Source organism: Sturnira hondurensis, unplaced genomic scaffold (genome assembly GCF_014824575.4).
Source record: "Sturnira hondurensis isolate 20B ecotype Veracruz unplaced genomic scaffold, ASM1482457v3 Scaffold0010128, whole genome shotgun sequence".
NCBI classification, from domain to species: domain Eukaryota; kingdom Metazoa; phylum Chordata; class Mammalia; order Chiroptera; family Phyllostomidae; genus Sturnira; species Sturnira hondurensis.
Window position 1 is genome coordinate 10,727,038 of NW_028082759.1, and position 27,235 is coordinate 10,754,272.

A 27,235-nucleotide genomic window follows, 5' to 3' on the forward strand; every position below is an offset into this window, starting at 1 on the left:
ACATAGAAACCATAAAAAAAAAAACCAGTCAGAAATGAAGAATACACTAGAAGGAATAAATAGTAGGTTTGATAAAGCAAAGGATTGGGTCAGCAATTTGAAAAACAGCAGAAAACACCCAATCCAAGCTGCAAAAAGAAAAAAGAACTTTAAAAAATGAGAGTTTAAGGGACCTTGGGGCAATGAAGTGTAACAACCTCTGCATAATAGGGGGTACCAGAAGAAGAGAGAGAGCAGTGAATCGAGAACCCATATGAAGAAATAATGATTGAAAATTTCTCTAACCTGGTGTAGGAAAAAGACACACGAGTCCAGGAAATGCAGAGCATCCCAAACAAGATGAACCCAAAGAGGCCCACACCAAGACACATTGTAAACTGCCACAGATTAAAGACAGAGAGATAACTGTAAAAGCACAGGAAAAGATAGTTACCTACAAGGGAGTTCCCTTGAGACTGTCAGCTGATTTCTCAACTGAAACATTTTAGGCAAGAAGGGATTGGCATGAAATACTCAAAGTGATGAAAAGCAAGGACCTATGACTAAGACTATTTTCCCTAGTAAGGCTATCATTTAAAATTGAAGGAGAAAAGAAGAGCTTCCCAGACAAGAAAAGCTAAAGGACTTCATTATCACCAAACCATTATTACAAGAAACGTTAAAGGATCTTTAAGAAGACGGTATGGAAAAAAGAGGAATGTATTTAAAAGATTAAATGGTGATAAATATATACCTATAATCACTTTAAATGTAAATGGCTTAAATGCTGCAGTCAAAAGACGTGAAATGTGGTAGCTGAAAGGGTAAGAAAACAAGCCCCATAGATATGCTGTCTACAAGAGTCCCACCACAGAAAGAAAGATACACACAGACTAAAAGTAAATGGATGGAAAAAGGTATTTCCTGCAAATGGAAATGAAAAAGAAGCTGGGGTAGCAATACTTTGGCAAAACAGACTTTAAAATAAAGGCCTATTTAAACAATGTAAGCCTCTACTGGGAAACTGTTTAAGATGTTTTCTGTGATGCAAATTAAAGCCACAAAAGATATCATTTCATACCTGTCAGAATGGCTATCATCAATAAATGGACAGACAACAAGTGTTGGAGAGGATGTGGAGGAAAGGGAACCCTTGTACACTGTTGGTGGCAATGCAGATTGGTGCAGCCACTGCAGAAGGAAGTATGGAATTTACTCAAAAAACTGAAGCTAGAACTGCCTTATCACCCAGTGAATCCACCTCTGAGGATTTATTCGCAGAAACCTGAAGCACTAATTGGAAAGATCTGCACACCCCTGTGTTCATGGCAGCGTCACGTATGACAGCCGACCCAGTCAGTGAGTGAGTAAGTAGAAAGTGGGGCACGGTCACCAGTGGAGTAGTACTCAGCCACAAAAAAGGAAATCTCCCTTTTTATGGATGTAAATGGGAGACAGCGTGGGTGGACCTAGAGAGTATTGTGCCAAGTGAAACAAGCCAGTCAGAAAGCCAAATACCATAGGATTTTACTTACATGTGGTCTAGAAGGTCTCAGGCATGTAATACGAAAAATAGAGACCTTATTGAAGAAGATGGTCAGTAAAGGGTGATCGGTAGCAGGGCTGACATGAGACGGGCTGAGGGAGAGCAGTCATCTCATACCGGCATGGTGTTCACACTTCCTGCTCGGGCAGTGGAGTGAAATGAGGGGCAGTGGGAGGTACAGGAAGAGGAACAAGTTGAGAGGGACAGGGAAGAGGCATACCACTTCCTTTCTGGAATGCTGGGCTGGAGCTGCGTATAAGACAGCCCCCTCGTGGGGATTACCAAGGAGCAGTGCGTTACGTGGGTCTGCAGCTGGCAGGCATACCGGACGTAAAGATCTGAGCGTTCTGCTTTGTTCATTATTCAGCCCTTGTTAATTCAGCCCAGTCAACATGACACGCTGTCTCTGCTTTCAGAGCTGACAGCCTAGAAGCTGGGGATTACAAAGCACTGAGTTAGAGGCTCTGAGAAGGGAAGGTAACAACAAAGCGAAGTCCTAAGCGAAGGATGAGTAAGGTAGTGAGGCAAAGTCCAAGGGTAAAAGTGTTCCAGGCATAAGGAGCAGCACATGGGAAAATCTTGAGGCAAGTCTGAGCGTGGCACTTCTGGGAACGCCAATATGTAGCCAGGTGTAAGTGCAACGTGGAGTCACTGGGGCAAATGAGAGCTGTCTGGGAGGCTGCGGCATGGTAAGGTGGCTGAGGCGGGGCCTGGGGCTCTCTGGACTTCAACTGAGAGGTGTGGGCTGTGTTAGAACATGTTTGGGGGAGATGGAGGCCCTTGAGAGGTGCTTGAATTTAAGCCTTGAGAAGAGGTGCTCTCCCTCCTTCGCCAGACTGAGGAAGAGCCTGGGAACCACAGAAAGCAGCCCTAGGCCGCTGGTCCTCAGCAGGCAGGGGGGTCCGTCAAAAGGGAGGAGGAGAATCCGGAGGCACAAGGCAAGGGTTTTCACAAGGGGGTCTAAAGGTGGCCCTTGGGTGCAGCAGGATGGGAGAAAGCTCTGTGTTTGGCAGCAAAGGGAGGGGAGGGGGCTTTTAACAGGACAGCTTCAGGGATAGGGTTAGAATCCCGCCACCACATGCTGACAAGGGCCTGTAGTAGCCACTGATGCCAGATCTCTGTCAGTAAGAAATAAGGCACCAAACCATGCAGAGGCACGTGACTGGAAGATCACTTGAAGACGTTTTCAAGATAGGGAGGGTCTCAGCAATTGTGAAGGTGTGGAATTAAAGCCACAGGAGAGAGGAAGCAGGCATCCGAGCCGAGTGGGGTTCTCAGGAGTGGCAGTGGTGGGGCCGAGAGCACAGCTGGAGGGGTTTGTCTGATGGAAGAGAAGGCAGCGCCGTGGAGAGTTCAGGATTCTGCACCTGCGGATGTTCTAGTGCAGTGAGGAGGGTGTATGTGGAGGGGGGTGAGTGGAAAGGAAGCTGCCAGAACAGCTGCCTCAGTGGGGGAGCCAAGTGGGGGGTGAAATAATCGAGATAAAGGGGTTATTTATTAGCAGCAGCCCCTGGACGTCCAAGTCCCAGCGTCTTCCTCCAGGAGCTCCTTGCATCCCATTTAACAAGCAGAGAAGGGGGACTCTGGGCCTGAAATGACACTGGGGATTGAGAAGGGCAGTACTTTCTCAAGTACAGCTTAGCCAGGTTGTGGTTGTAGAGGTGTCTGTCTCTACAATCCAGGCTGGAGATGGAGTTGTGACCCTGTAAGAGCTCTGGAGGACTGGCTGAGGTGGGGAGACGTGAAGCATCCCACTCCCGGGCTCTGTAGATACGCTGGCCTCGGGGTTGGAGACAAGCACGCGAAGCTTGGGCCTTCAGGGTCAGACCGTCCTTCAGTGGAGATGTGTCCACTGCCCAGAAACTTGTGTTCTCTGGCAGCAACAAGTCAGTACCTGGTGCTTCTGCTGCCGTTACGTCCCATGTCTGACGTGTGGGTATCTGGTGAGGGGTCTTTCAGGTGAGTGCGGCAGGAACTGGTCTTTGTTGCCGCCCCACTCCAGGTTAGCCCGGGTGTGTCTAGTCGGTCCGTGCGGAATACCAGATATCCCTGTTGGGGGCTAGAGTTCCATAATATAAATACTGCTGACCTACTGTGTGTCAAGCATTGTGAGTATAAAAAGGTGATTGAGAAATCCCGTGCAGTTAGGCCAGGGGGAGTATTTTACAGCGTGAATTTATGACCAAACTAATGAATGGAGGTCATTAGATGAAAGGCGCAAAGTGTTTTTAATCATGTTATCCTCTATTTCTGTCCCAGGGGCCCTTTATCGCTGACTCGTATGGGAGTAGGTGCCTTTTTCTGCATGCTCTAGAAACCCCGTTCCACGTCATTGTATTTTCTAGAATTGCAGAAAATCCCAGAAACCTGCATTTAAAAAAAACAAAAGACTGATTCTGTATTGCTTGTCAGTAAGGGTGGGAGGCTGGGAAAAGGGTCTCAGTTTACTTCCCAGCTCTCTGCCCCTCTTGCTGTTGAGAATTTATTAGAGTGCTTCGTAGGAATTTCAGATACCAACTAAATAGCACCAGCACTCTCCAAGCCTAATTTCCACTTGGAATCGCCTTTATCCACATGTGCTTTGGGATAAACAGACACTTTAAATGATGTCTGCCTCAGTGTTAGCTGTTTTGAACGGAGAGCCCTAATGAGGCTTCACTGTGCTTATCAGACCACAGCAAGGCATACCTGGTGAACTTGCTCTCGATTAGTTTGAAATTCATCGGAATTGGCAGAGGCTAAGTGGTAGTTTCCTTTTTATTGTCTAAGAGCTTACCAAGAAATTAATAGTGAGTGATGGCAACCAGGACTTAAACAGAAGGCGTTTTCAACTGGCGTTACGCATTTGAGAAACTTTCATTTACACAGACACGCTAATGCGCTATTTATGAGTTGGTCCTATCTATTTAAGACCAGCCCCTAATGACCTCAGATAGACAGCGTTTCATCAGCCCAGTTGCTGTGTGTGTTTGGAAGTAGTGATACAATGTACTTTAGAAGAAACGATCTGTCATTCAGTCTTGTCTTTTCACTAACCTAGGTGCCCACTATCCTCCCCCCCAACCCCCACCCCTGAATGTGAATTATGACACTTTATGTGTTGGTTTTCTGCTTGGCCTTTTATATCATAGAAATTTGGTAAATAAGCCACGTCCTAGGGGTATAGATAGCGAGCTCGGGGCCCTTCGGTGTCCAGCTGGCTGCTGTGAGCCCGCAGGAGGGCACAGCCCGGGGAGGTGCCCGTGAGGACGCCAAGGACATGGCAGGCAGTCAGGGTTCCCTTCCAGAGAAGCTCTCACAACGAAAAAGAATTTATATCTGCACAGAAACACCCAGAAAAGCAGCCTGTTAGCTGTTTTGTTTGGAGTAGTTTTTAGGCTGATCTTTCCTTGAGAACTATGTAATTACTGGGTTTTTTGTTCTTTTCATGGTTCATGAATTTTGCAGCCACCTCCTTCCTTTGACTAATTAAACTGAGCAGTGGCTACAACTTTTGCCAAGCAGCTGTTACTGTCGGTGGTAAAACAAAGAAACACACCACTCACAAAAATGTGTTGTATCCTAAAAAACAAAATAAATAAAATAGAACCCAATTTGGCCGGTTGTTTTCACGGCTGGGTGGGGGTTTAATTATTTCAACGTATAAAATCAAGTGTTCCGATTCTGAATCACTATAAATGGATACACTGACAATGTGACATGTAAATTTCTTCTCTCTCCGGTGGGGGCTGCAGTCCTGTCACACCCTCTGCACTGGCCCAGCTTCTCGACCTGCTGGACAGGAAAGCAATTTCTTCAGCAGCAGCCAAACAGGTAAGTCCACGCCTCCTAAAGCTCCTGTCTGCCCTGCCATCCCAGCAGAGGTGTTGTGTGAAATGCATATGCCGTCACTAAGTGAATTTCCTATTGAAGTATTGAGCGATTGTAAGTGCTGTTTTTATACCAAAAGGTATAAATGGTTTATTTAGCAAATGAAGTAAAGCCAGTATGAGCAGGGCAAGTAACTTGCTTCTCATCTTTGCTGACCTGGGGAGATAGTTATTATTTGGGTTCACCGGAATGTTCCCTAAACATTTGTTTATGTGAAAGGCCGGGCCCTGAAGTTTCTGGGGGCTTCAGACCACCTCCCAGCTCCCTGGTGCTCCCCTTTCCTCCTCCGCAACCTCCCAGCCCAGCACCAGGGGCTCATTTCTCTCTGTTGTGTGGTTGCCCTGAAAGCCAGTCTTCCAGCCAGGAGGGCGAGGTCAGACAGGCCGCCTCATGTGAGCTTAGAGAGAAGTTTACACACATACTCGGTGTGCGTGGAAAACAGCATCATCGTCCAGGATGGCCCGTGCCTCATCTCCACCTCCACCTGGCAGTCTTAGGTAAGTGAACGATTCCTGGAATTCTGAAAACTCAGACAGGTATGGACCCAGGAAGATACAGAACACCAAGGCGGCTGCCTGATCTCAGCCTCAGATGTCTGCAGCTGTCAATGCATCAGCCAGAAACGTAATGCTATTTTAATGGTGCCTTTTGCATTTAATATTTATACACACCGACAGTAGTGGCAGATTACAAAGGGAGGCTCGGGAAAGTGGCTGCTTTTGGCTAATTGTGAGGCACCGTGGAGCACACACCGGCTTCTTTGCTGCGAAACCGGAGACGGGAACTAATCAAGGCTCTGTGTACCCACCAAGTGAGGCCTCAACCACAGGGCCCTGCCACGTTTAGGAAAGGGTTTCAGCTGCCTGGATGCCAGAGGAATACAAATGTTTATGCCATAGCTCAGCAGTGGCAGGAAGATTGGATGGCCTGAGGGCAGGAAATAGCTGTGTGTATACGAAAGCACACATGAAGTGCAGCATTTGAAATGAGAGGGAAAACATCTTTCCATTCATTTGCCCCACCAAAAACATAAGGGAAAACAGAACAAAACAGTGCAGTGAATGTGGTCGTTTTGGGGAAAGAGACGGGAAATGCTGGAAGACGCCGACTGCTGGGTTCCAAACAAAGTCCCAGCCGGAAGGGGCTGAGGCGAACCTGGCCTCACAGAAGCCGGGTCAGAAGGGCGGGAGCGGTGTGCTGAGGGGTCTGCCTTGTTTATCTCTGCCTGGTTGCGCTTTTTAGTGTTTTCTGAATTTCTAGTGGCAAAAAATGGTATTTTTTAAATAATCTATTCTTCAACTGGTACATATGCATGGAAAGATGCCTGGAATGGTACTCCACTAATATTAATGGTAGTTATTTCAAGGCAGTAGAATTTGAAAACCTTTATATTTTTCTGTATTACTTAAACTGTTTTGATTACTATAGCTTTGTAGTGTAGTTTGAAACGGGCGTGTGATGCGTCCAGCTTTGTCCTTGTATCCGAGGCTTGCTTCAGCTGTTAGTCTTCTGTGGCACCGTTACAAACCTCTGGGTTTTTGGTTTTGTTTTTTTGTTGTTGTTGTTCTATTTCTGTGAAAAAGGCCCTAAGTATTTTGATAGGAATTGCATTGATCTGGATATTCCTTAGGTCACATGAATGCTGTAACAATGTTAGTTCTTCCAATCCATGAACGTGGAGTTTCTTTCCATTTTTCACGTCGTCTTCAGTTTCTTTCAAAATCACCTTACAATTTTCAGGGTTTGGATCTTTCACATCCTTTGTCTGTCCCTAGGTATTGCTCTTGTTGCGATTGTCAGTGAGGCTGTTTCCTCTTCTCTTGCTCCGACGGTGCACTGTTCGTATGCAGAGACGCAGCAGATGTTGCACCTTGATTTTGTGCTGCGACCTTATTGTTTATTATTTCTAATAGTTCTTTGTGGAGTCTCTAGAGTTTTCTACATGTAAATTCCTGTTACCCACAAATGGTTCTTGTTTTACTTCTTTTTCCTTCAATTTGGATGCCTTTTATTTATTTATTTTTTCCTAGTCTAATTGCTGTGGCTAGGACTTACAGTATTATGTGGATAGAAGTAGCAAGAATGGGCAGCTCTTGTTCCTGATCCCAGAGGAAACACTTGTGGACTTTTGCCTTTGAGTCTATCAGCTGCTGGTTAGTCATGTGGCCTCCATTGTGTTGAGGATCTGTCCTTCTAAACCCATTTTGAGAGTTTTCATTATAAATGGATGTCATACCTTGTCAAGGTGTTTAATGCATCGATTGAAATTATCATAGGCTTTTTATCTTTCATTTTGTCACCTCCTCATGTCTACTTTGAGGTCTGCTCTAAACAAAAACCAGCAAACCCTTTGTAGACAGTGTTTTGTGTCATGGGTACAAATGACTGTCTTTCACTCCCTTGTAGTGCGTCAGCTCTTTGCACGCTGTCCTTCGCCCTGCGCCTCTGGTGTCTTGGGTTGGTGTTTGCTGCTTTCTGGGAGGGTGGCCTTTCACTGTACTTGCCTTCGACCAGACTGCAACTGTCACAGCTCCCTCCCTGCGGTCTCCCATGAACGGGTCCAACCTCCACACTCTACCCTGGAAGTCCCCAGGAGACAGATACTGGAGGGGCCTGCCTGCTTACCTTCCATCCTTCCTTCCAGTTATTTAAAAATGGCTTTAGCTAGAGAGAAACATTTGTGTCGTAGGTAAGAGGATGTGTGAATTCTGGCCCCAGGGAACTGAGGGCTGAGTTTCTGTGCTCCCCACTCTGCCCCATTTCAGAGCTGCCTCTGTGGTTGGGGTATAATTGGGGGTTCCCAGTTTGCATTACCCCATACTTTTGGTGGCATTTATTAAGACACTGCCCTGGCAATTCCTTGTTCTGCATGTACACTTGTCTTAGGTGGGCAGAAGCAAGGCCTGGGAGCTGCATGTTCAGCCAGAAAAAATTGTACTTTGATGGCACTTCCCAGGGCAGTGGTTAAACACAGACAAAGAAGACTCACACTGTAGCAGGAGACTGGCAACCACGAAGCCGTTAGGGCTGCTGCAGGAGGCCAAGGGAGGGAATGCTGTGGAGTCGGGCCGGAGGCCAGGGGCCCCCTCAGTGGCTCCCACCCTGCTGGGTTCCCCCTTGGAGTGCAGTCTGTGTTCGGTAGCAGTGAGCAGAGGACTGGACCAGCAGAGTCTGCTGTGCTGGCCCAGGGGGCCCGAGCTGGTAACGGCCACTGGACTAATCTGGGAAGTTAATAAGCTGGTGTGTTCTAATTCCAAGAGTAGAGAACAGTCCAGCCACCACATTCCCATTTGTTCCAGGAGGCCACTGAAATGTATTTCTCTGGTGTCCCTCCTTTGTACCCCCATCTTTCTCAGGGAGCAGCCAGTCTCCCTGCATTTAAAAGTATCCGTCCTGGCCTTGGCCTGCTTTTCCTTCCACATGGTGTGCGTGGTTTGGCCATGATCCCCAGGCTGCCTCAGGCAGATTCAACCGGGACGTGAGCCTGTAGGGTCCTGCCACATGAGTGCCAGGCAAGGTGGGTGTCCTGGGCGGCCCGCTCAGATCCGCCCTGCGCTCTCAGCTGCATCTGCAGTAGCAGCAAGGCAGAAGTGCCACAGGCCTGGGCATGGCCCCTGAGGCGTGCTGCTGCACGCCCCCCCCTGCCAAGCCTCCCGTCTCCTCCCGCTGTAAAGAGCTGCCGCATAGAGTCTTCATGAGCAAGTCTTTGCAGGTAATTTTCACTTCAAGCCAGAGACCTGGAGTCTCTTGAGATCTCCACTCTCTTCCTAAATGTTGGACATTTCAAACTAGGAACTTTACTAGGAGACTGTAGAGATGAACAAAATGAACAGTGGTCAATGTCTAATAGCTACCACTAAGGGATAACTTAATTATGAAAATACATTGGATAGTATTAGTTTTTTATTAATATAAAAAAGCACCTTTGTAGTAAGTGAAACAAAAGCAAGTCACAGATCATATGATCACAACTGCGTTACAAAACAGAAAACGGGAAGGGAAAAAATGTTTTTGTTTCCCTTGCCTGAGGAGACATATCCAAAAAAATATTGCCAACAGTGATGTCAGAGAATTTACTGCCTATCTTTTCCTCTAGGAACTCCATGGTCTCAGGTCCTACACCCAAGTCCTCAATCCATTCGAGTTTTCTTGTATACACAGCAAGAACGCGGTCCCGCCTCACTCCCCAGGGTCTCTCTGTTCAACCTTCTCAACACTACCCCACTGTACCTCTCTGCCTCCCCTGCCATCAGTCAATCAGCCATATAGATGTAGGCTTACCCCTGGGCTCTGCTCTGCTGGTCCACACATCTGTCTCGTGCCACCATACCATGCTGCCCAAAGTCAGACAGCCTGACACCTCCAACTTTGTTCTTTCTCGTGATTGCCTTGGCTATTTGAGGGCTGTGGTGTGGGGGCTGACCCCCTGGAGGGTTGCTTTAGCAGGGCTCTGGTACCAGCCAAGTCTTCCCTTCAGATGTGTCACTTGTGGAGCTGGTTGGGTGACACTCTGGTATTGTCTGAAGCTGGCCACTGGGTATGTTAGTTCTTGAGCCTCTTGGGAGGGGCTCTGGTGCAGGCCAGGGTTAGCCACTGCTTCTGCTGGGCTTGAGACCCTTGTGTGGGCACCACATGGGAGCTGAAGCCAGGCACCACATGTGTCAAGCTTGTGGCTGCTTAGTTAAGGCAACATTCCAAGTCAAGACTCGCTGCAGCTCACACCAGGCTTGTTGGGGCTACCTGATGAGAGTTACATGCAAGTTGAGACTGGTCATCACTTTTGCCAGGCTTGGGACCACTTAGCAATAGATTCAGGACACGCCAAGGCCAACTGCTGTTTGTTTGGGGTCTGTGGACCTTTGAGAGACTTCAGAAGAGTCCATGGCATGAGCTAAAGCAGGCCACTTGAAGTGGCTCAGGCCAGACGAGCAGGTTGGGTGGGGCGGGGGGCTCAAGGACTCACCAGGGCTGGGTTAGCATCAGCCAGGTTGGTGGAGAGCTCCACAAAGGAGCAATGGCTTCTACCAGCCCTCCTGCCTCTAGAGAGAGCTGTCACCACCCTGTCCCGCCAGCTCTGGAGCCAGCCCATGTAGTTCCTCACCGTACATCTCTGCTGCTTTTTGAGCTGCTGCCGCTGTGCTGGAGCCCAGAGCGAGTGAGTTCGGAGCAGGCGGGTCTGTGCCCAGGCCCTGGAGGACCGCCTTGGTCTCCAGCAGCACTCCGTCTCACTCCGGTGCAGTCCCTGCTGGTTTCTCACAGCCAGATGTTATGCGGACTCTTCCTGGTGCTAGTACCTGGGCTGGGGAGCCCCGGTTCCTCAGGGGGACCCCACACCTCTTAATCTCCTCACCATGGATATGGGACCTGTTCATTCTGTGCCTCCACCCCTCCTACCATTCTCAATGTGGCTTCCTCTCTGTAGGACTTCTGTTCGGCCAGTCTCTGGGTAGTTCCCAGTGACGGCTGTTCTCTAACTGGGGTGTCCTACTGATGTGGGAGGCGGCGAGCACAGCTTTTACCCACTCTGCCATTTGACCGGAAGTCCTGCGCGTTACTTATGGACCAGCTGTTCTTCTGGGAGAGATGGCCGGCTGGTCCTCGGCCAGAATAGTCTCGGGGTGTTCAGTGCTCAGAGATGACCGCGGGCCAAGCAACAGGAGGTGCCACAGCAGATGAAGGGGACGCCACCCCATTGCAGCTTTCTCTAGGAAGTGCCTTCTTTAAAAGTTTTGTCTTTTTCTAATTTTAATAAGTTTAGTATTTGTTACTGTTACCATTTTTTAAGTAGAAAAAATTCACCATGAACTGTTGATCATCCTAGCCAGAACTGGGGCCAGCTCCACCTGTAGGGGATAAATGTGATAGACCAGTCCCTGTGGATTGTGATTTCTGTTTTTAGTTATTTTCCATCATGTTTCATCATTAGGGGGTCACTTTCTCACTCCCCTGATTCCAGGTTTCCCAGCAGGCTGGGTTTTCTGGACCTTGTCTAGGTGCGTGGTTACCTCCCACAGCCGGTGGGGCTCCATCCCACATCAGAATCTCACTTCAGTCCCTTAATTTAGCGGAAACAAGACAGCTGGGCCCCACCTTCTGACACCTGCCACCAGGAGCCCTGTGAGAGATCGGCTCACACCTCCCCACTGCCTCTCCCTGCTGCGTGGTGGGAGTCTGCCAGCAGAAGGGCCCGTCTGCGGTGAGGCCTTCCTGCTCTGTTCTGGGGGAGCAGATCAGCTTGGGGGGAGTCCAGGTGTGTCTGCGTGCTCTGCAGAGCAGCTTTGTCCCCGGATGCTTCAGGGGAGACAGGCCCCTATGGGCCAAGCCCACGCAGCTGGGATTCCTGGAATTGGCCTGCTGACTCCTCTCTGCCCCTCTCTCCGCCTCTGGCCCGTAGGTGTTGAAGGAACTGTGGGGGAGTGAAGGGAAGACGCCAGCACAGATCGTTTCAGAAAAGAAGCTTGAACTGATGCAGGACCAAGAGGCCCTGGAACAGCTCTGCCAGGCCACGCTGGAGGAGCATCCCCAAGTGGTAATTCCCACCACGGGGTGCAGAGGGTCTCCGTGTGCAGGTGGGGGGGCGCACCTGCTGGCCAGCAGGGGTCAGCCTGGGGGCACGGCCAAGAATCTGCTCCTAGCTCCCTGGAGCAGCCCAGAGGCGCTGCCTCATAATGGCTGACCCAGTTTCAACAATAATTCTATTTTTGTCCGTTTTTACCTAAGGTCAAGAGAGGAAATTAGGGGAATATTACAAAAATAGAGCTTTCCCCAAGGAAAAGGAAAATCCGCCCCTGTAGCTTAATCTCATGGAATTTCAGTTTGACGGGTGGGTCTCAAGTCCCCGGGCCACTGTCCCTCCCAGGGTTGATGTCCTGAATGGGAGGTGGCTGGCTCTGCTCTTTGAGGGGCCCCACTCAGTAAAAGCAAGCAGGCATGACTGCAGACCAGGAGGACAGGTAGGGAGACGCCTCAGCTTCACGCCTTTAAGAGGTGGGAAGAAAAGCAGAAAGGAACATTATCTGTAAATTATGGAGAAAAGCCTTAATAGGAACATAGCTGAAAACCAAATCATTCTGTGTTCTGAGCGTAGAACAGAATAGAAAAGCTACACTGAGCAGCATTCCTCCCTCCCGAAGTCTAATCATACTGCCCAGAGATACTGTCAGTGGTGGGGGAAATTGTGGCACCTCTTTCAGAATAATACTCCCCAGCCCATCAGCTTGCGGGGGACACTACCAGACCTGGAAGGAGCGCTTCTTAATAGGGAAAACGAGCCTGCACTGGGTCTCAGCAGTCTGTCCTCCTGCCTCAGCCGTAGTGACTGACAGACACACTTCTGCGGCTGCGTGCAGATACGCGCAGGTGTTACTGCTGATCCAGATGTTAGTGGTGGCGTGCAGGGCCTGCTGTGGTGTCTGGCCCTGCCCCACGTGCACACTCCCCCCCATCCAAATGCTCTGGGAGAGTTGCCAGTCTATGGACCTGTTTTCTGATCATCGGGAGGTTCATCTTTCGGGGGAGAAGGAAATGCGTGCATTTTGGGGCCTGCTGACCCCCACTGGAGGCTTCGAGAGGCTCCTCAAGGGTGAGTCTAGACCAGTAGTCCCGCGGGCAGACACTCAAGACACACAGTCCTCTCTCTGAGCCGTTTTCGTGGGAAGGCTGGGTGGCAGTCTCTCCTCTTGACAGGAGCCTGGAAAATGCCCCAGAATTTTGCCCCCCTTTTTCCTTTTATCATTGTGTATCTAACACTAAAAGAAAAAAAACACTTTAAATTGCAGTAAGTACAAACCTTAATTGAGGATGTTTAGTTACGAGTCTCTATTTTTCTCCTCTAACACAATTTCTGTCTTGTAAGGTAATGGATGTGAAGAAGGGAAACCCCAGAGCTATCAATAAGCTGATTGGGCTGGTCCGGAAAGCATCTCTCAGCCGAGCAGAGCCGACTGTGATCAAAGAGATACTGGAGAAGAAGCTGTCGTCCTGAGGGAGGCGGTGCAGCCGTGACACAGGGCAGAGCCTTGAAACCGGGGTTCACGAGCTCCGAGCTGGCAGCTCCCCGTCCCTGGGCCGGCCAGAGCAGGGGCCACCCCTGACCTGTGCGCCTTGGGTGCCGCCTCCCTCCGCCTGCATCACTGGCGTCAAAACCGCCCCATCTTAGCTGCAGCTGGGGTTAAGACATGGCACATTCTGGTGCTTAATTCTGAACTAAAGGAAAGGCGCTGTTTGCAATGCTGTTACCTTTCTAAGAAAAATGTATTCCGCAGTAATTTTAGACTTAAAAATAGGTTGATGGAGAGGAAGACTACAGAATAAATCCAGTGGCGCCGTAAACATAAAGTTTGTTCACTGAGGTCTCCCAAGGGCAGGAAAGGAGATGTTAAGTCTTGTATCAGGTATTAGTGCTGTTCACCCATCCCCTACGCACAGGGGATGTTGCTCGTTCAGCTTCTTAGGGACTCCAGAAGGCAGTGCTCTGAAAATAATTTGTTTGTAAAATAGACCGCAGATGTTTTCAAATAAATTTAATGAGTAAAATATATACTGAAATATTGCATAAAAAATTACACTTCAACGATTGTGCAGCTGACAATCCCCCCACCCTCAGGCCAAAAAGAGATAAAAAGCTGTAACGTTAAATGGATTTGTTTTTCCTGGAAAGAATACGATTATAAACCGGCATATCAAAACCCTGACCTTCAACAGTAATTGTGGTGCAGTGAACAGAGCCTCCACGCCAGCCGGGCCGCCTGCCCTGCTCTTCCCGTTGCACCGGACGCCCGTTGTTCACACGATGCTGTTACCTCTGCCTTGCAGCGCTTAAAGGCCACTTCGCAAGTGGTGTTTTATAAAAGGACGGGCCAAATTCTGACACGAGTAAGAACAAAATGTTGGAAAGCCCCGATTTGACACTGACTTCAGCCCACCAGGAAGAGTGGACGCGTTTCCATCAGGAGCAGCACCGCCGTGGCAGCTGGAGAAGCGGACCTTCGCCCATCACTGTCTAGTAGGTAATGGCCACAGCGCTTGCTCAGGACCCCTAAGTGGAGTAATGACGGTGTGTCTGTCCCCTCACTGACACAGAGTCAGGAGAGAATGTGCTACCTCCGCCAGGAAGCCCTGTGCCCCTTGCACGTTCCGGCACAATCCTGACAACTGCTGGGCCTGAAGGAAAATATTTTCATCACACCTCTTTTCAGGAGAGAGGCGGAGTCCCTTCTCTCTGAGTTCCCAATGGCACAGGCAGTGTGAGGGCGGCACTGGTGGGGTCACTGTTTCGCTGGCCTGGCTGCTTATTCATCAGACTGCACGGAAAGCACTGGAAGGTCTTTCCAGGCCGTTTTAAACCGGAGCTTACCTAAGTGGGGGGAAGGGCAGCCCGGGGAAGAGGGCTTACCAAAACTGTTGTGTCAAAGTGTAAATTGGATTACCGACTGACCATTTCCAGAGAAACATGCCGCCATTAAGTCGCTGGGTGTTTACCATGCGGATTGTCACCCCGCTCTCACAGTTGCCTGTGGTCTTGACATCCTGAAAATTGAACTGCTATGTAGTTAACAACAGCTTATAAGAAATCAAATTACAGCTCAGCCATCTTACTTGGAACCTGACTAGATACTCAAAAGATAGGTTCACATCATGCCCTAAGAGATTCAGGTGTGGCTCTGCTCATAAATGGGCCTCTGTGAAATACAATTTTGCTTTTTTGAATGAGTGTGAATTTGGTCTGGTTCTTTGTTTGCTATTCAGGAACAAATCTCATTAAAATGTATGAGTTGGCACCATAGGTGAAGCCATTGCCATCTGCCACTGGAACCCACACACCTGGAAGCAGGGAGGGGAATGTGCTAGCTTCTGGTGCTTGAGGGGAGACCTTGGGGGGCTGGCCGGTTATGGTGGGAGGGCAGGAATGTCAGCCTCGGGACTCAGCATGCCACCTGACACGGAAGAGGTATTTAGGAAAAGGTCATTGGACTTACAACACTAAATGGACAGCCCTTCGTGGGACCCCTTTGCATGAGAGGCTGGTGCTGCGGACTGACTGGGCTTGTAAACTCGGGATATCTGGGTCTAAGGAGGAGCTCCCTGACCACATCCTGGCTCACAGGTGAGGGTGAATTTCTGTTTTTCAGGTGTTTCAAGGTGGCCCAGGTAAAAGAACTTTGATCATTATTTTGACCAAGTCAGGGGTGTTTTAGCTGAACTCCACATTCCCCACTACTTTTCTGTGATCGTCACTAATCTGGAAGCAGCTGTGATGCATACATCCTCTGGTGGATACACGTCCTCCCGAAGCTCCGAGTGAGCTGGGCAACAGAAGGTCTAGCTTGTGGCCATGACCCGCAGTTTACATTCTCATTTTCATTCCCACTGAACTCAGCTGCTTCACTTCACAGATACTCCAGCGTGCCTGCTCAGGGAAAACCACTGTCTGAAAGGCTGGGCTGTGTGCCCATTACCAAGAGCACGGTGAAGGGTGCCGCGCTGCCTTGGCAGCTTTCGGACCCGTGCGTCTGTGGCTTGTTTGAGGAGAGAGCTGACCCCAGACTGCAAGAAGGAAGGCTCCGATTGAAATCGTCACTGGCTGCCTCCCTTAGTCCAACAACTTAGCAAAAATCAATTAAGTAAAATCGTCCACACCGAATTCCCTCTTTTAAAATGTCTCCAGGGCAAAAGAGGGCCTCATTATACGAGGGCCTTCTGTAGACCTGTCCCAATTAAGTCAGCTGATGTGCTAAAACACAGACTTCTGCCGCCTCAGCACCGCGGAATTCGCAATCTGGCCCGAGTGTCCATCACTCTTGTAAGGTCTGAATGACATAGTAAATCCACGCTCCCCGGAAAGGTGCCGGAAGTACGCCCCAAACTCTCGCTGACGGAACTTGCTGCAGCCATTGCTTTACTCACGTGTAAACAGGAATGAGATGCACAACAACCAAGGGGGCAGGAAGGGTCAGTGCCACCTGAAACCATTGTTCATTTTAGGACTCTCAGGTGCCAGAGGCCAGAAAGCCGAGGGCTTTCTCCCCAACCTGCCCTTGTGTTTCCCCTGCAGAACCTCACCGAAAATACTTCATAAAGCCCCGCGTTAGCCAGTTAATGAGCTGCCTGGGTAATCTGTCCTCAAAACAAGTAATTGCCTAATAAATGCCTGGACGGAGAGAGGATTTACTGAAGCAAAATTAGCCTGAGAACAACTCTGCGTCATCCAAGAACTCTTCCTTAAAAAAGCAATGGGTTTATGATGGTCATTCAGACAGAAAGAAGGCGTCTACTCCATTTTCTTTCAGTATTTCCTGTGTTTTAGCTGAGCTCCACATTCCCCACTTAAATGTGATTTAAGAATGGAGCATAAACCGACTTGATAGTGTTCTGTTTTAAGCTGTTACTTGATGAAGAATTAGTGGTGTGTGATTTATACACTGATGGCTGAAGCGCAGAGGGGCCTGAGAGCATCTTAATGACTCCAAGCTGCTGTGGCCTCAGTTACCAGAGGACTGCTGTTCCCAGGAAGGGCTTACCCTGCAGAGCTGGCTGGGCTTGGCCGCCAGCCACGGATCGCCCTGGCCTGGGCCCTGGCTTGAAGGGGCATGTGCAGGAATGGCTGTCCTACACTAAGATGTTTCATAAAAGTAGCAAGCATAGCAGTCATTTCAGTAAAGAAGGGCTGGCTGGTAATTAGCAATTAAATTGAACTGCCCTTCAATGAGAACTGGAGAGAAGGCTGTGGATATTTAATGTCACCCTTATGACACGCCCCACCCCTGCTGGGGCAGCACTGCCCTTGTGAAGGCGACCTGGACACGCCTGCACAGACTCGGGATGCAACCCCTAACCTCCACACGGAGCTGGAAGCCTGCCCACAGGCCCACTGCCACTGAGCTGATGCTGAGACACCCACCACAAATTTCAGCCTGAGCACCACAGGCAGCCAAACATGCACGTACTGCTTCCAGGGTCTACTGCTAATAGGGGGCTCCCCGGACAGCTACCCCTGACCGCAATGAAAGCCACTCGCGAAGGAAGAGGTACACCAGAGGCCCCGTGACAGAACCGAACGCATCCTCCCTGCAGGCGACAGACAGGAATTCCCAGCACAGAACATCAAAGGAGAGGGCAGAAGGGGGTTTACAGTTGTGAGTGCATGAAACAGCTTTTTTTCCCTTATTCATTGGAATTACAACTATAAACCCACATTTGCCCACCCCTGGGGTACTAAGGAAAATGGGGACAATTTCATAATTCCTCTAAATACCAGTAACTCCACACATCCCATCATGGCCGAGAAATTGTGATTTTTTTTTAGACTAAACCTGAAATTCTTTGTTGAAAGACTTAAGACCATTTCCAAAAATCAATTTTAAATATCCCAGTGCTCTCATATACTTTATACCACAAAATTCACTCCATCTAAACTTAATCTCAGACCCTGAATTATGAATTGAGGGTAATGTGACGTTCCAGGAACCCTGGACTCACCTTCACTGCCTGGGACCAACAGGCTGGACACGGCAACGCTGACCTCGGGGAGCTGCACCGAAGGCTCCACCCGCCGTCTGCCACCGGGAGCACAGTGTTTGACATGGGGGCCTGATCCCGAGGAGAGGTGTCTCTGTCCTTGGGCCACATCTTAAAGCGTGCCAGGTATCGTTCAATTTTTTTCCCCAAACTCATTACAGAAAAGATATTTCTAAGGGTCGTACCTACTGTATGATGAGTATTCCACTCCATTACCAGGGTTTTCTCCCACCCAGGAGTCCCTCCTCATCACCCACCTGCTGTACAGTATCTTCCCATCTACCCAGACAGTGTTCACTCCTCCCACCCCCCCAGGACTGGCGTTGCTCCTATTTAGAACCTCAGGGCTCTGCTGCTTTCCCCCTGGCTCGTCCACCCCATTCCCTAAGCACCCTTACCTAACCCACCTGGTTGCTCTGCTCAGCCAACTGGTTTTCCCGTTTTCTGTTACCCACTTCCAGGGCGACTTTCTGGATACATGTTGAAAAGCCCTGGACACAGTGCCCTGGGGGAGGGCTGCAGCGAACCAGTGTCCAGCTTCAGATAGAGGGGTGCCTGTGGAGCTTGCTGCCAGCACCCTAGCATGGGAGTTCATCTTCCTGCCTCACCCCAGACCCTGGTCGGCTGTGTCTCCTGAAAGGTCAGTCTATTCAGTACCTATTTGTAAAGAAATACTAAGAGGGACAAGATCAATCCCTTTCCCAAAGGGCACATCCCACAAAAGGGTCTGTGGCATTCTGTAACAAAGCGATATGGACTCCTGAGAAAGAATCGACTATCACCAGATAATGCAGAGAAGTATAAACAAAAACCTAAAAGCTTAAAGAATACAGTTTGCAGATGCAACTTTAGCATCCCCTATACCTGGCAAGTCCAAACTGGAAGGTAAATACCTGTGCAAAACAAAGGGAGAGGACAGTAATAACTCACAGCTTAAACTCCATCTTTCTGTCCTGCTCTTCTCCCTCCCTTACACCGCCTTCTTTCCCAGCAGAGACTTGGTGACCACACAGATACAAGAGGGTGCTGGGGACAGGCCAGTCTGCAGGGCCGCATGCACTCTGACTGCTGCAGCACAGCTGGCAAACCAACCACTCCTCAAGGCAGACCAATTTGGACTCAGAAATGTACAGTACATTGGCATCTTTGGTTTCTTGCTTAGACTCGGAAACACTGCGAGGTTGGCCCCTAAGAGCCACCCAGCCTAAGCCAGATCCCCCGGGGTCGTCATTCCACGGGCCAGTGCGCACTCTCAATACAAAGCTGCTGCAAGGCCTCTGGACAGTGCAGGGCGGCCTCTGCTCTGCAGTTTTGGATGTAATTGTGTCCTCCACTCCCCTCTTGTACTAGAGGCTGATTAAAATGAAACCAGTGCTCCGGAGACACACCACCAGACCGGTGGCTGCCCATCCCCTCACCCTTACCACCCACCGCTGCCCACAGACATACAGAGAGAGCTGGGGCTTTGAACTTCCCTCTGAACAGGGAGGCTCATCCTTGTAGGTGCTTCTCATCTGCCCAAAGTAGAGGGGAGGAGAACTGAATATCCATAAATACCAGTTGTTTAGTCTCCTTTTCAGCCCACAGTTATTTTGTGTCTCCCCCTTTGGTGGAGGCTTAGGAGACCGTGGCTCTGAGTGTAACAGAAGACCCCACCCTGGGGCCTTCTGCTGAAGCCCATCGCTCAGAAGGCGGTGGCGGCTCTGTGTGGAGCCCATCACCAGCAGGCACTTGGCTTTTCAGGGCTCCCTGCAACCCGTTTGCATTTACATCCCAGTTCCCAGCGTGGCCGTCCAGTTCCTGCTTCTCTATAAAGTGCAGCTCATTAGGAAAAGCAAACAAAATTTAAAGTAATTACCAGTGATTTTAGAGGCTGCATTTAGTTTACTTTTATCCTTTCCCCTCCATATTCTCTCACCACCAAAAAAATACTATATGAAACAGCATCACAAATTAATGTTTTTCATAAAACACTTCAGAAATAATGATGGCCATCTTATATATGATAGCATGCTTTCTTCCAAGCAATCTCCTAAACACCAAAGAAACAGCTTGCATAGGTATGTTTTATCTTGTGCAAATTGTAGTATAATAAGGCTACTTTCAGTGTTTAGATAGTGCTCACTGAATAAAGTAATCTCTCCAGAAACAAGAAAATTCCCCGGCATTGCACATTCTCTTCAACCACATCTGACGTCCCAGGCGGACAGCGGAGACCAGCAGGCCGGCACCACAGGGCAATCCATGTTGGACGGAACACGAGTCTTGGATGTAAAATGCAAAGGGTCGCATGATACACGCTTACGTGGTGGAGGCAGCAGAAGCTCCATCGCTGCTCTTCCCTGTTACAAAACGGAAGCCAAAACGCAGGAGGCGATAGGAACGGCTTTCCTCACAGGCTCTTCATTGAAGAGCTGACCTTCTGACATGGGGTACTTCCAGAGATCACTGAACCCCCATATTTGCTTGGTTTGATCTACGCTGCAAGAAGAGTTGACTCAAAGGGATGGGAGAATAACAACCCAAAATTTGAGGAGGAAAGATCGAGCAAAGAAAACTGCCAAAGGAGCAACCAGCTTATGAGACTTACATTCTACATCTCGCAGGGTGGGAAGACCCGGCTCGAGAGAGAGGAGGTGTAGAGAAAATTCCCCTCCGCAAAAATCAAGTATTGTCAGGAAATATCAAAGTAGAAATTTTTGTAAGCAGCTTTGCATTTAACATTCAGTCAAGACACTAAACCTTAAAAAAAAAAAAACCCTCTATTTAAAAACAAAAATGCTAACAATAGGAGTCCTCGAAGTCCCCCAGGATCTGGTAGCAGAGAATGGAGTGTTCTTGGGCCAGGGCGGCCAGTTCCTTCAGGAACTCCGGGAAGAGGGCAGCGGCCAGCATGGCGTTCCTCACCGGCAGGGGCAGGCTCGGGGGCACCCCGGCTGCCTTGGCTCTGTTGGTCAGGAAGGGCTGAAGCACTCTTGGCGGGCCATCCAAAAGGCTCTTGCCGGTCCCTGTCCTGGAGGCATCCTGAGTGGGATCTGAAACCAGAAAGCAGACAGTCATGGGGCCCCTCTGTGCCCCTCATCATCATTTTCCTAAGTGTGTGTGTGAGGAAAGGAGGAGGGCAGAGACACAGCCCCGAGCACACACGGTAGGCCGCTCAGTGGCACACAGATTTTGCTCAGCAGGTGACCTCCAGCACCAGGCATGCAATATGAGACTCACCCCAAAGCCTGCAGAAGGAACCCGATGCAGAAACTGTGAATAGAGGTTTCTCGGGAACCCTCCGTGCCCAGGACATGGCAATGGAAACACCAAAAAAGTCATCTCCTGACCTCTGGGTGTCGGGTGGCTGTCCCACCTGTGGCGGCAGAGCCCTGAGCACGTGCACTGCTGCAGGAGGAGGCTGGGCCCTGCACGCCACTCCGACCACTCTGCAGCTCATGCTCTGGCCTCGAGGGCTCTGTGGTGACCCCCCAGCCCATTCCGGCCAGGACCTCCAGCCTTTGGGGGGGAACGGAATGGAAGGAGTCACTTAAAGGTTGGAAATAATAGAGAGCAGGGCACTGGTAAGACCCGACTGGGCTCTTCCCGTAACTGGGCATCTAGAGGCAGAAAGAGGCTCAGGAGCGGCCCTGCAGAGGTTTCCAGGGGTTGCCATCTCAGTTCCAGTCACGTAGGTCTAAGATGCTATCAGCCCACAGTTGGCCGCATTCAGGCAGTATGCATTTTCATATCTAAGCAGATTCACTAATTAAAATGGTTCAACTTTCCAGACTATTGAATTCCCGAACATCTCCAGCTTTCGTGTACACATAGGAATTATTTATGCCTTCTTCTGCCCCTGCTCCAACAGCCTCATTCCTCCTCATAAATCATTATATCCAAAATCTTCATTATTTTGGCCGCTTTTCAGAATCCAGTCCCATCTTTTTACACTTTTCTCAGAGTGTCGCTTAACTACAGTACTAAAAATTCTTGACATTTATAATAACTTTCCATATCTCACTACTATAGCTTGAGTGTTAAAAAAATCCTTCACTTGATTGCTTTAAATATCCTTTTAGATGAAAGCTCATCACAGTTCGTGCCATAAAGAACTGGAAACGTTGGTGAGAACCTGTCTGCTACTACCTTTCAGCAGGAACCCACAATGTGCCCTGACATCAGAGTGAGGACCAAAGTGTGGGCATCACTGAGGTGCACCCGCCCCCCACACGAGCCCTCCAGCGGGTCTCTCGAAGCTCACAAAGGAAGCTGTCCCAGATCCCCGAGGGGAATGGGGCCCGTGGACCCTAACCCCAGACCGAGACCTGCTCTGTTCACGCTGGTCCCCCACACCGTACCAGCTGAGAGACACCAGGGTAGTGCTTAAGAGCCCAGGCTCCTGGCTGAGTAGCATCAGGGGAGTTGCTTTCTTTCTCTGTCCTTTAATGTCCTCATCTGTGAAATGCTCAGAGTTGCTGTAAGGATTAAATGAGTCCGTAGGTATAACACACACAGGATCGTCTTGGTAAGTGGCAGCCACGTCATCAGTTCAGCTGCCACTGACCACAGCCCTGCCCCAGCAGGTAATTCCCTGTTCAGCCTCCCACCCTGTCTCATTTCCCAGCCAACGCCTGCACTGCCCTTTGGCCAGTGCTGCTGTCTATGCCTTTCCTCCTCTACTCGACTGAGACTGCTGAGAGCTGAGCCCCACGCGTGTGTTCATCACGGCCCCAACACACTTCCTGGCTTGTGTAGAAGCTAAATAAACATTTGCTAAATGAATGAGAGAAGAAACTGACCAAAGGCAGGTCTTCCCACCCGATCTCCAGGAGCTGGCTCATACTCCTTAGCTCCATCTTTCTGTTTCAAAGTCACTCCTCTTTTTCCCCCAAAAGGTGTTCGTGGCTCGTTCAGCCTGACCCATGAATTTAAAAAGTGTCATCGCTAAGGCTCAGCTCAAATCTGAGATTCAAACCATCTTCACTGGAGAAGGCAGCAGGGGGGGCAGTGAGGCCAGTGAGGCCTGCCGGGAAATCCTCGCAGAGGCCTGTCCTGTTGGCGCCAGCCTGGCCTGTCAGCGTGTCACAAAGCCTGCCGTGCAGAGCACTCAACCTCGAAAGCACAAAAACCAGAGTCATGGCCCCTGCGTGGCAACCAGCTCATCACACAATGTCTCAGTTTCCTTTTCTGGAAAACGGGACTAACACTACCTTACCTCCCTCCCAGAACTGCAGAGCAGGGGGCAGGACTCTGAGATTCAGAAAGTGTTTGAGGGCAAATGAACAGCCTGGCAAGTGGCTCAGCCTCAAAGACAACATGACCTGGTCACTGGCACAGGAAGTCCGCCAGCTCTGGAGCAGCAGTCGTACTGCCTCGCGGCATCTGTCGTAGAGAGTGAGGAGGCTCTGGCTGCGGGCGCCCGACCACGCCCCTCACCCGGGGCTCAGTGCATGTAAGCACCTTGTCAGAGGGCCAGGAGGAAGGGAAGCACAAGTCCATGTCCAGTGGTTTTCTGAAATGATGCCCAGGGTCTGAAAAGCTGCAACAGCATTTTCCAGACTAACGCTGGAAAGATTTCAGAAGGTAGGAGAGACATCATTACACTCTCCTCTCCCCATCAGGAGTGCTAGACAAAGCCTGGAGCACACAGACGCTAGAAACCCCAATCGTTGGTGTTTTACCAGGATTCTTAAATTGTTCTGTGTCCCCAAGAGAATGGGGCTTCTGGATTCGACTCGTTTATAGGCAGTCATGTCACACCCAGGGCCTCAGAAGCCACGCTGGCACAAGGGCACAGGGACCGTGCTGTCCTGTGAGTCTGGACTTTGTTCAGGTTGAGGGGCGGGAGTCACTCTGCTAACCTGACGGACGTTAGGAAGTTGATGTGGAAAGAGTCCACACGAGGAAAGTCGTCCATCCCAAGAGGAGCCCTGCAGGCCCGCCACAGACCTTCAGAAGCAACAGCCACAGGTGGCTAACTCTGACAACCTCTGTGGTGGGAACAAGCCCCACTGGGACCCTGCTTGGCAGCCACAGCTGTCAGTCAGCGACCCTGCCATCTCTCCCCTGTACAGGGACCTTTCATCAAGGAGAACCCCGGAGGTCAGTGGGACCTCGGCCCTGTGACCCAGGCAGGACAGTCTCAGGCACCTGAGCTAAATGGTCTCGCATGACCACTCTGGGCCCGAGTTGTCAGCTCCCTGATAGGAAAATGAACCTAACAGTACCTTTCTTGCCCATTGTGCTGGGCTGTTTGAAAACTGAGGCCTGGGAAAGCAGTTTACGAACTGTAAAGTACAAATGAAGACCAAGCCTGGGGTGCAAGGTAAGAAAACTGAAGTCGCCTCCCATCTGGTGGACTGCAAACAGACGTGGGGGTTTTGCTGCTTTCTCAAACCCGGGCGGCCCAGGAACTTGCTGTCGCCCACAGAAGGCAGCAGAATTGCAGAGCCTCCAAAGACTTTGTATGTTCCTGCTCTCAATCTGCAACCCTGTGGCCGTGGTGTTGCCAAGCAGCGTTAACCCACTGGATGGTAGGAAACCCAGCCCCCCGTCACCTGTCACCCTACCCAGCAGCCACTGATATGACTGGGGCCATCCCAGACACCCAGCCACCGGCTGAGAGCAACACATGAGCCAAAATCAGCTGAGCCTGGCCCAGATCAGAACACCCAGGCAGCCACAGACTGACGAGTCCTCACCAGCGGCCATCTCTACACCACCACTGGTGCCATGGTCTGTCATACACAGAAGCTAGTTGACTGATACACCCTCTCCCACAGGGTGAGTTATGCAACACGCTCCCTGTTCAGGAGGAGCACAGCTAACATGCCCACTGTCCAGATGGCTAGAAAGGCCACGTGGGCCAGCAGTCCATCTTCCCATGGAGATGCAGGGTTCCTGGCCTCCATGAATGGCCTGGCCTGCTCTCCAGGGCCCAGGCTGGAAGCACCATGAGCCCCTACATACCCCTACAAGGCCTACCTTGCCTGCAAAATCTGCCCTGCAGTGCCCTAAAGGCTCTTCACACCCACAGTTCTATGGCCAGAGAGGACTTCAGAGATGGAAAACAAATCCTTCATGTAAGAGTCAAGGCACCTGAGGCCCCACAAGGCAAAGTGACTAAGAACAAACAGCTACACAAAGGCAAAGTCAAGTCTTCTGAGTCCTGGGACCTCTTAGGCTTCCTTTAAGTGAGTAACCATTGACCCAGGTGTTACATTTCGGGCTCTCAAGCCAGTTTCTATCACATGCCTTTGGCTCAGCACTGACAGCCCCACTCTTGCCATTGGTCACCTGCCCCAAAGAAGCCTAACTTGTCTTGAGATGAGCAAACGCTGGTGCAGGAGGGGGCATTTCTTTGTTTGCAGTCACCAATGCCAGGGTCATAGCTCAGAGGACAAATGGCCATTCACTCTGTCCACACTGAGCATAAATGAAGCCAAGCAGTACTGTGCATCTTCCCCAACCCAGGCCTGCAGGACCATGCTCAGCTCCCCTGTGCAGTGCCCTCCCCGCCCACCTCGCCAGGCCCGGGCAAGCACCTCTTGAGTTTTTGAAAAGTCACTCAGGAATTTTAAGTTGAGCATACCCTTCACTTCTCCCAGTCCCAGTGAGCAGGTCTTACTTTCTCAAGCCCTTAAGCACGTGTATTTGGGGCCTAAGAGTCTGAAAACATGAGGAAGAGAACAGATGCCCTCCTCAGGGCCCAGCTGGCCCAAAAACAGCTCAGGCTGTGCACAGACAACCTCCTTGTCACCCGCGGGTGCCAAGTCATTTCTTCCAGCCCAGCAACCACACGCACATCACTCTGTCCCTGACACTCTCGGAAAACAGTGGCCACCAGACCCTCCAAGTGAGGGCAGGCTGGGTGGGGACAGGGCACACCTTTCTTTAGGCTCATGCACACCAACAGGAGGCTCCTCGCTGTCGGGTACAAAGAAAAGATACTGAATATGCAGATACTTTTAGAGCCCAGGAGCCTATGCAGCATCTTTGAACCCAAATGAGGAGGCAGATGAGGAAGACACGCAGGTGAGAAACCCGTCTCACCTTTGGTGAGTGACTCCGGTGTCACATCGGACATGTCCACTCGGAAGAGCAGGTATTTCTGGGCTTGTAAGAGGAGTCCTGGGAAGTCTCTCTCCACAGAAGCAAACTGTTCAATCTTGTTTTTCACAGACGCTAAGACCTGTCAGAAAGAACTCTAATGATGTTAATGCTCCAAGCAGAATTCCACCTTCAGCTATCAGTGTATCTTTCAGGTACAGCCCCGCCTTGCAGGAACTATTAGATTAGGCTCATTTTTAACTGCTGGGGTGTTTTGCCAGGGCACTGTCAAAGCATCAAACTAAATGAAGCTTTGCAGTTTGTCTAGAATAAGCTACACACAACTAGCGACACGGGATGAGAAAGGAGAACAAATGAATTAGAGGGATTTTAAAAAACAACAAAATTACTGGGGAAGAGGAGGAGGAGCCCGGCTCCTCAGCACCCCTAAAATCCACAGAGAAGGAGGGCTCGGGCTCAGCTCACGCACCTGATACAGAGAGCGGACGCTGGGCTGGAAGACCATGTTGGTGTTGAGCAGGAAGGAGCGCAGCAGCGGCTGGGGGTAGCTGGCCAGCTGCGTGATGATCCCGATGAGCAGCAAGTTCACATGCAAAGAGTTCTCCAGCATGTTCTCCAGCTTGGACAGCACCACGCTGATGAAGGGGCCTGCGGGAGGAACGCCAGGCGTCGGGGCTGGCCGGGCCCTGGGGCCGCAGCTCCCTCACCTCCGCCCCAGCAGGTGCGAAACAAACCCAGACCCGGGAGCGGCGCCCCGTCTTCTCCTGCCCCCAACCAAACACGAAACAAACGGCCGCAGCACAGAGGAAGCAGACAGATGCCCATGGGAGCAGATGCTCTGGCTCCAGGAGCAGCTTTAACACTCGGAAAAGTATCGTAGACCCGGATGGTTTCGTTTGTAAAATTAAAATAGACTTTCCCTGTTTCTGTACTTCTCGGTGCTGCCGGCGCCCAAACCACGACACACTCAGCTCATTCTCAGGTGTGCTGGGCGCTCCGCATGCACAGTAGATACAGGCCATCAAAGGTCTGGGTGAAAAGACTCTCTGTGTTAGTAACGAGTGCCCAACGCATGAGCCGTGCCTATCAAACAGTAACACTGTGAGCAGGGGGGACACTGTGTCTGTCCCCAACAAGCACTCTGAGAAAGGCTGTCTTGTCAAATGTCACCATGCAGAAGGGCAGGGAGGGACAGGCACTGGTTAATGAGGCTGGACTGTCATCTGAGCAACCCTGAGCAACTTGGTGACCACACCTCAATTTTCAGGT

The 27,235-nt window shown here is 50.3% G+C and overlaps 2 protein-coding genes and 2 long non-coding RNA genes across 7 annotated transcripts in view; 2 read left to right on the forward strand and 2 right to left on the reverse strand.

Moving 5' to 3' along the window:
• Positions 1 to 13,912, forward strand: part of GATB (glutamyl-tRNA amidotransferase subunit B) — a 69,487-nt gene extending 55,575 nt beyond the window's left edge. Inside the window, exons 11-13 of the mRNA XM_037058409.1 lie at positions 5,260 to 5,338; positions 11,790 to 11,924; positions 13,251 to 13,912. Of these exons, the coding sequence (XP_036914304.1) occupies positions 5,260 to 5,338; positions 11,790 to 11,924; positions 13,251 to 13,379 (343 nt within the window). The 3' untranslated portion in view covers positions 13,380 to 13,912. The remainder of the gene's footprint in view (positions 1 to 5,259; positions 5,339 to 11,789; positions 11,925 to 13,250) is intronic.
• A 329-nt stretch (positions 13,913 to 14,241) lies between these two features.
• Positions 14,242 to 17,500, reverse strand: LOC118995399 (uncharacterized). Its single transcript, XR_005068259.1, has 2 exons — positions 16,721 to 17,500; positions 14,242 to 16,689 (listed from the first exon to the last, which is right to left on the reverse strand). It is a non-coding gene; the product is annotated as an uncharacterized LOC118995399 (long non-coding RNA).
• A 2-nt stretch (positions 17,501 to 17,502) lies between these two features.
• On the forward strand, positions 17,503 to 24,576 carry LOC118995400 (uncharacterized). Its single transcript, XR_005068260.1, has 3 exons — positions 17,503 to 18,551; positions 21,976 to 22,108; positions 22,480 to 24,576. It is a non-coding gene; the product is annotated as an uncharacterized LOC118995400 (long non-coding RNA).
• The window catches only part of FHIP1A (FHF complex subunit HOOK interacting protein 1A), a 194,596-nt gene continuing 185,936 nt past the window's right edge, over positions 18,576 to 27,235 (reverse strand). For all 4 annotated transcript variants that reach the window (XM_037058406.1, XM_037058405.1, XM_037058407.1 and 1 more), the window contains 3 exons: positions 26,436 to 26,614; positions 25,949 to 26,087; positions 18,576 to 20,946 (listed from right to left, as the gene is read on the reverse strand). In XM_037058406.1, coding sequence (XP_036914301.1) covers positions 20,693 to 20,946; positions 25,949 to 26,087; positions 26,436 to 26,614 — 572 coding nt within the window. In that variant the 3' untranslated portion in view covers positions 18,576 to 20,692. The remainder of the gene's footprint in view (positions 20,947 to 25,948; positions 26,088 to 26,435; positions 26,615 to 27,235) is intronic.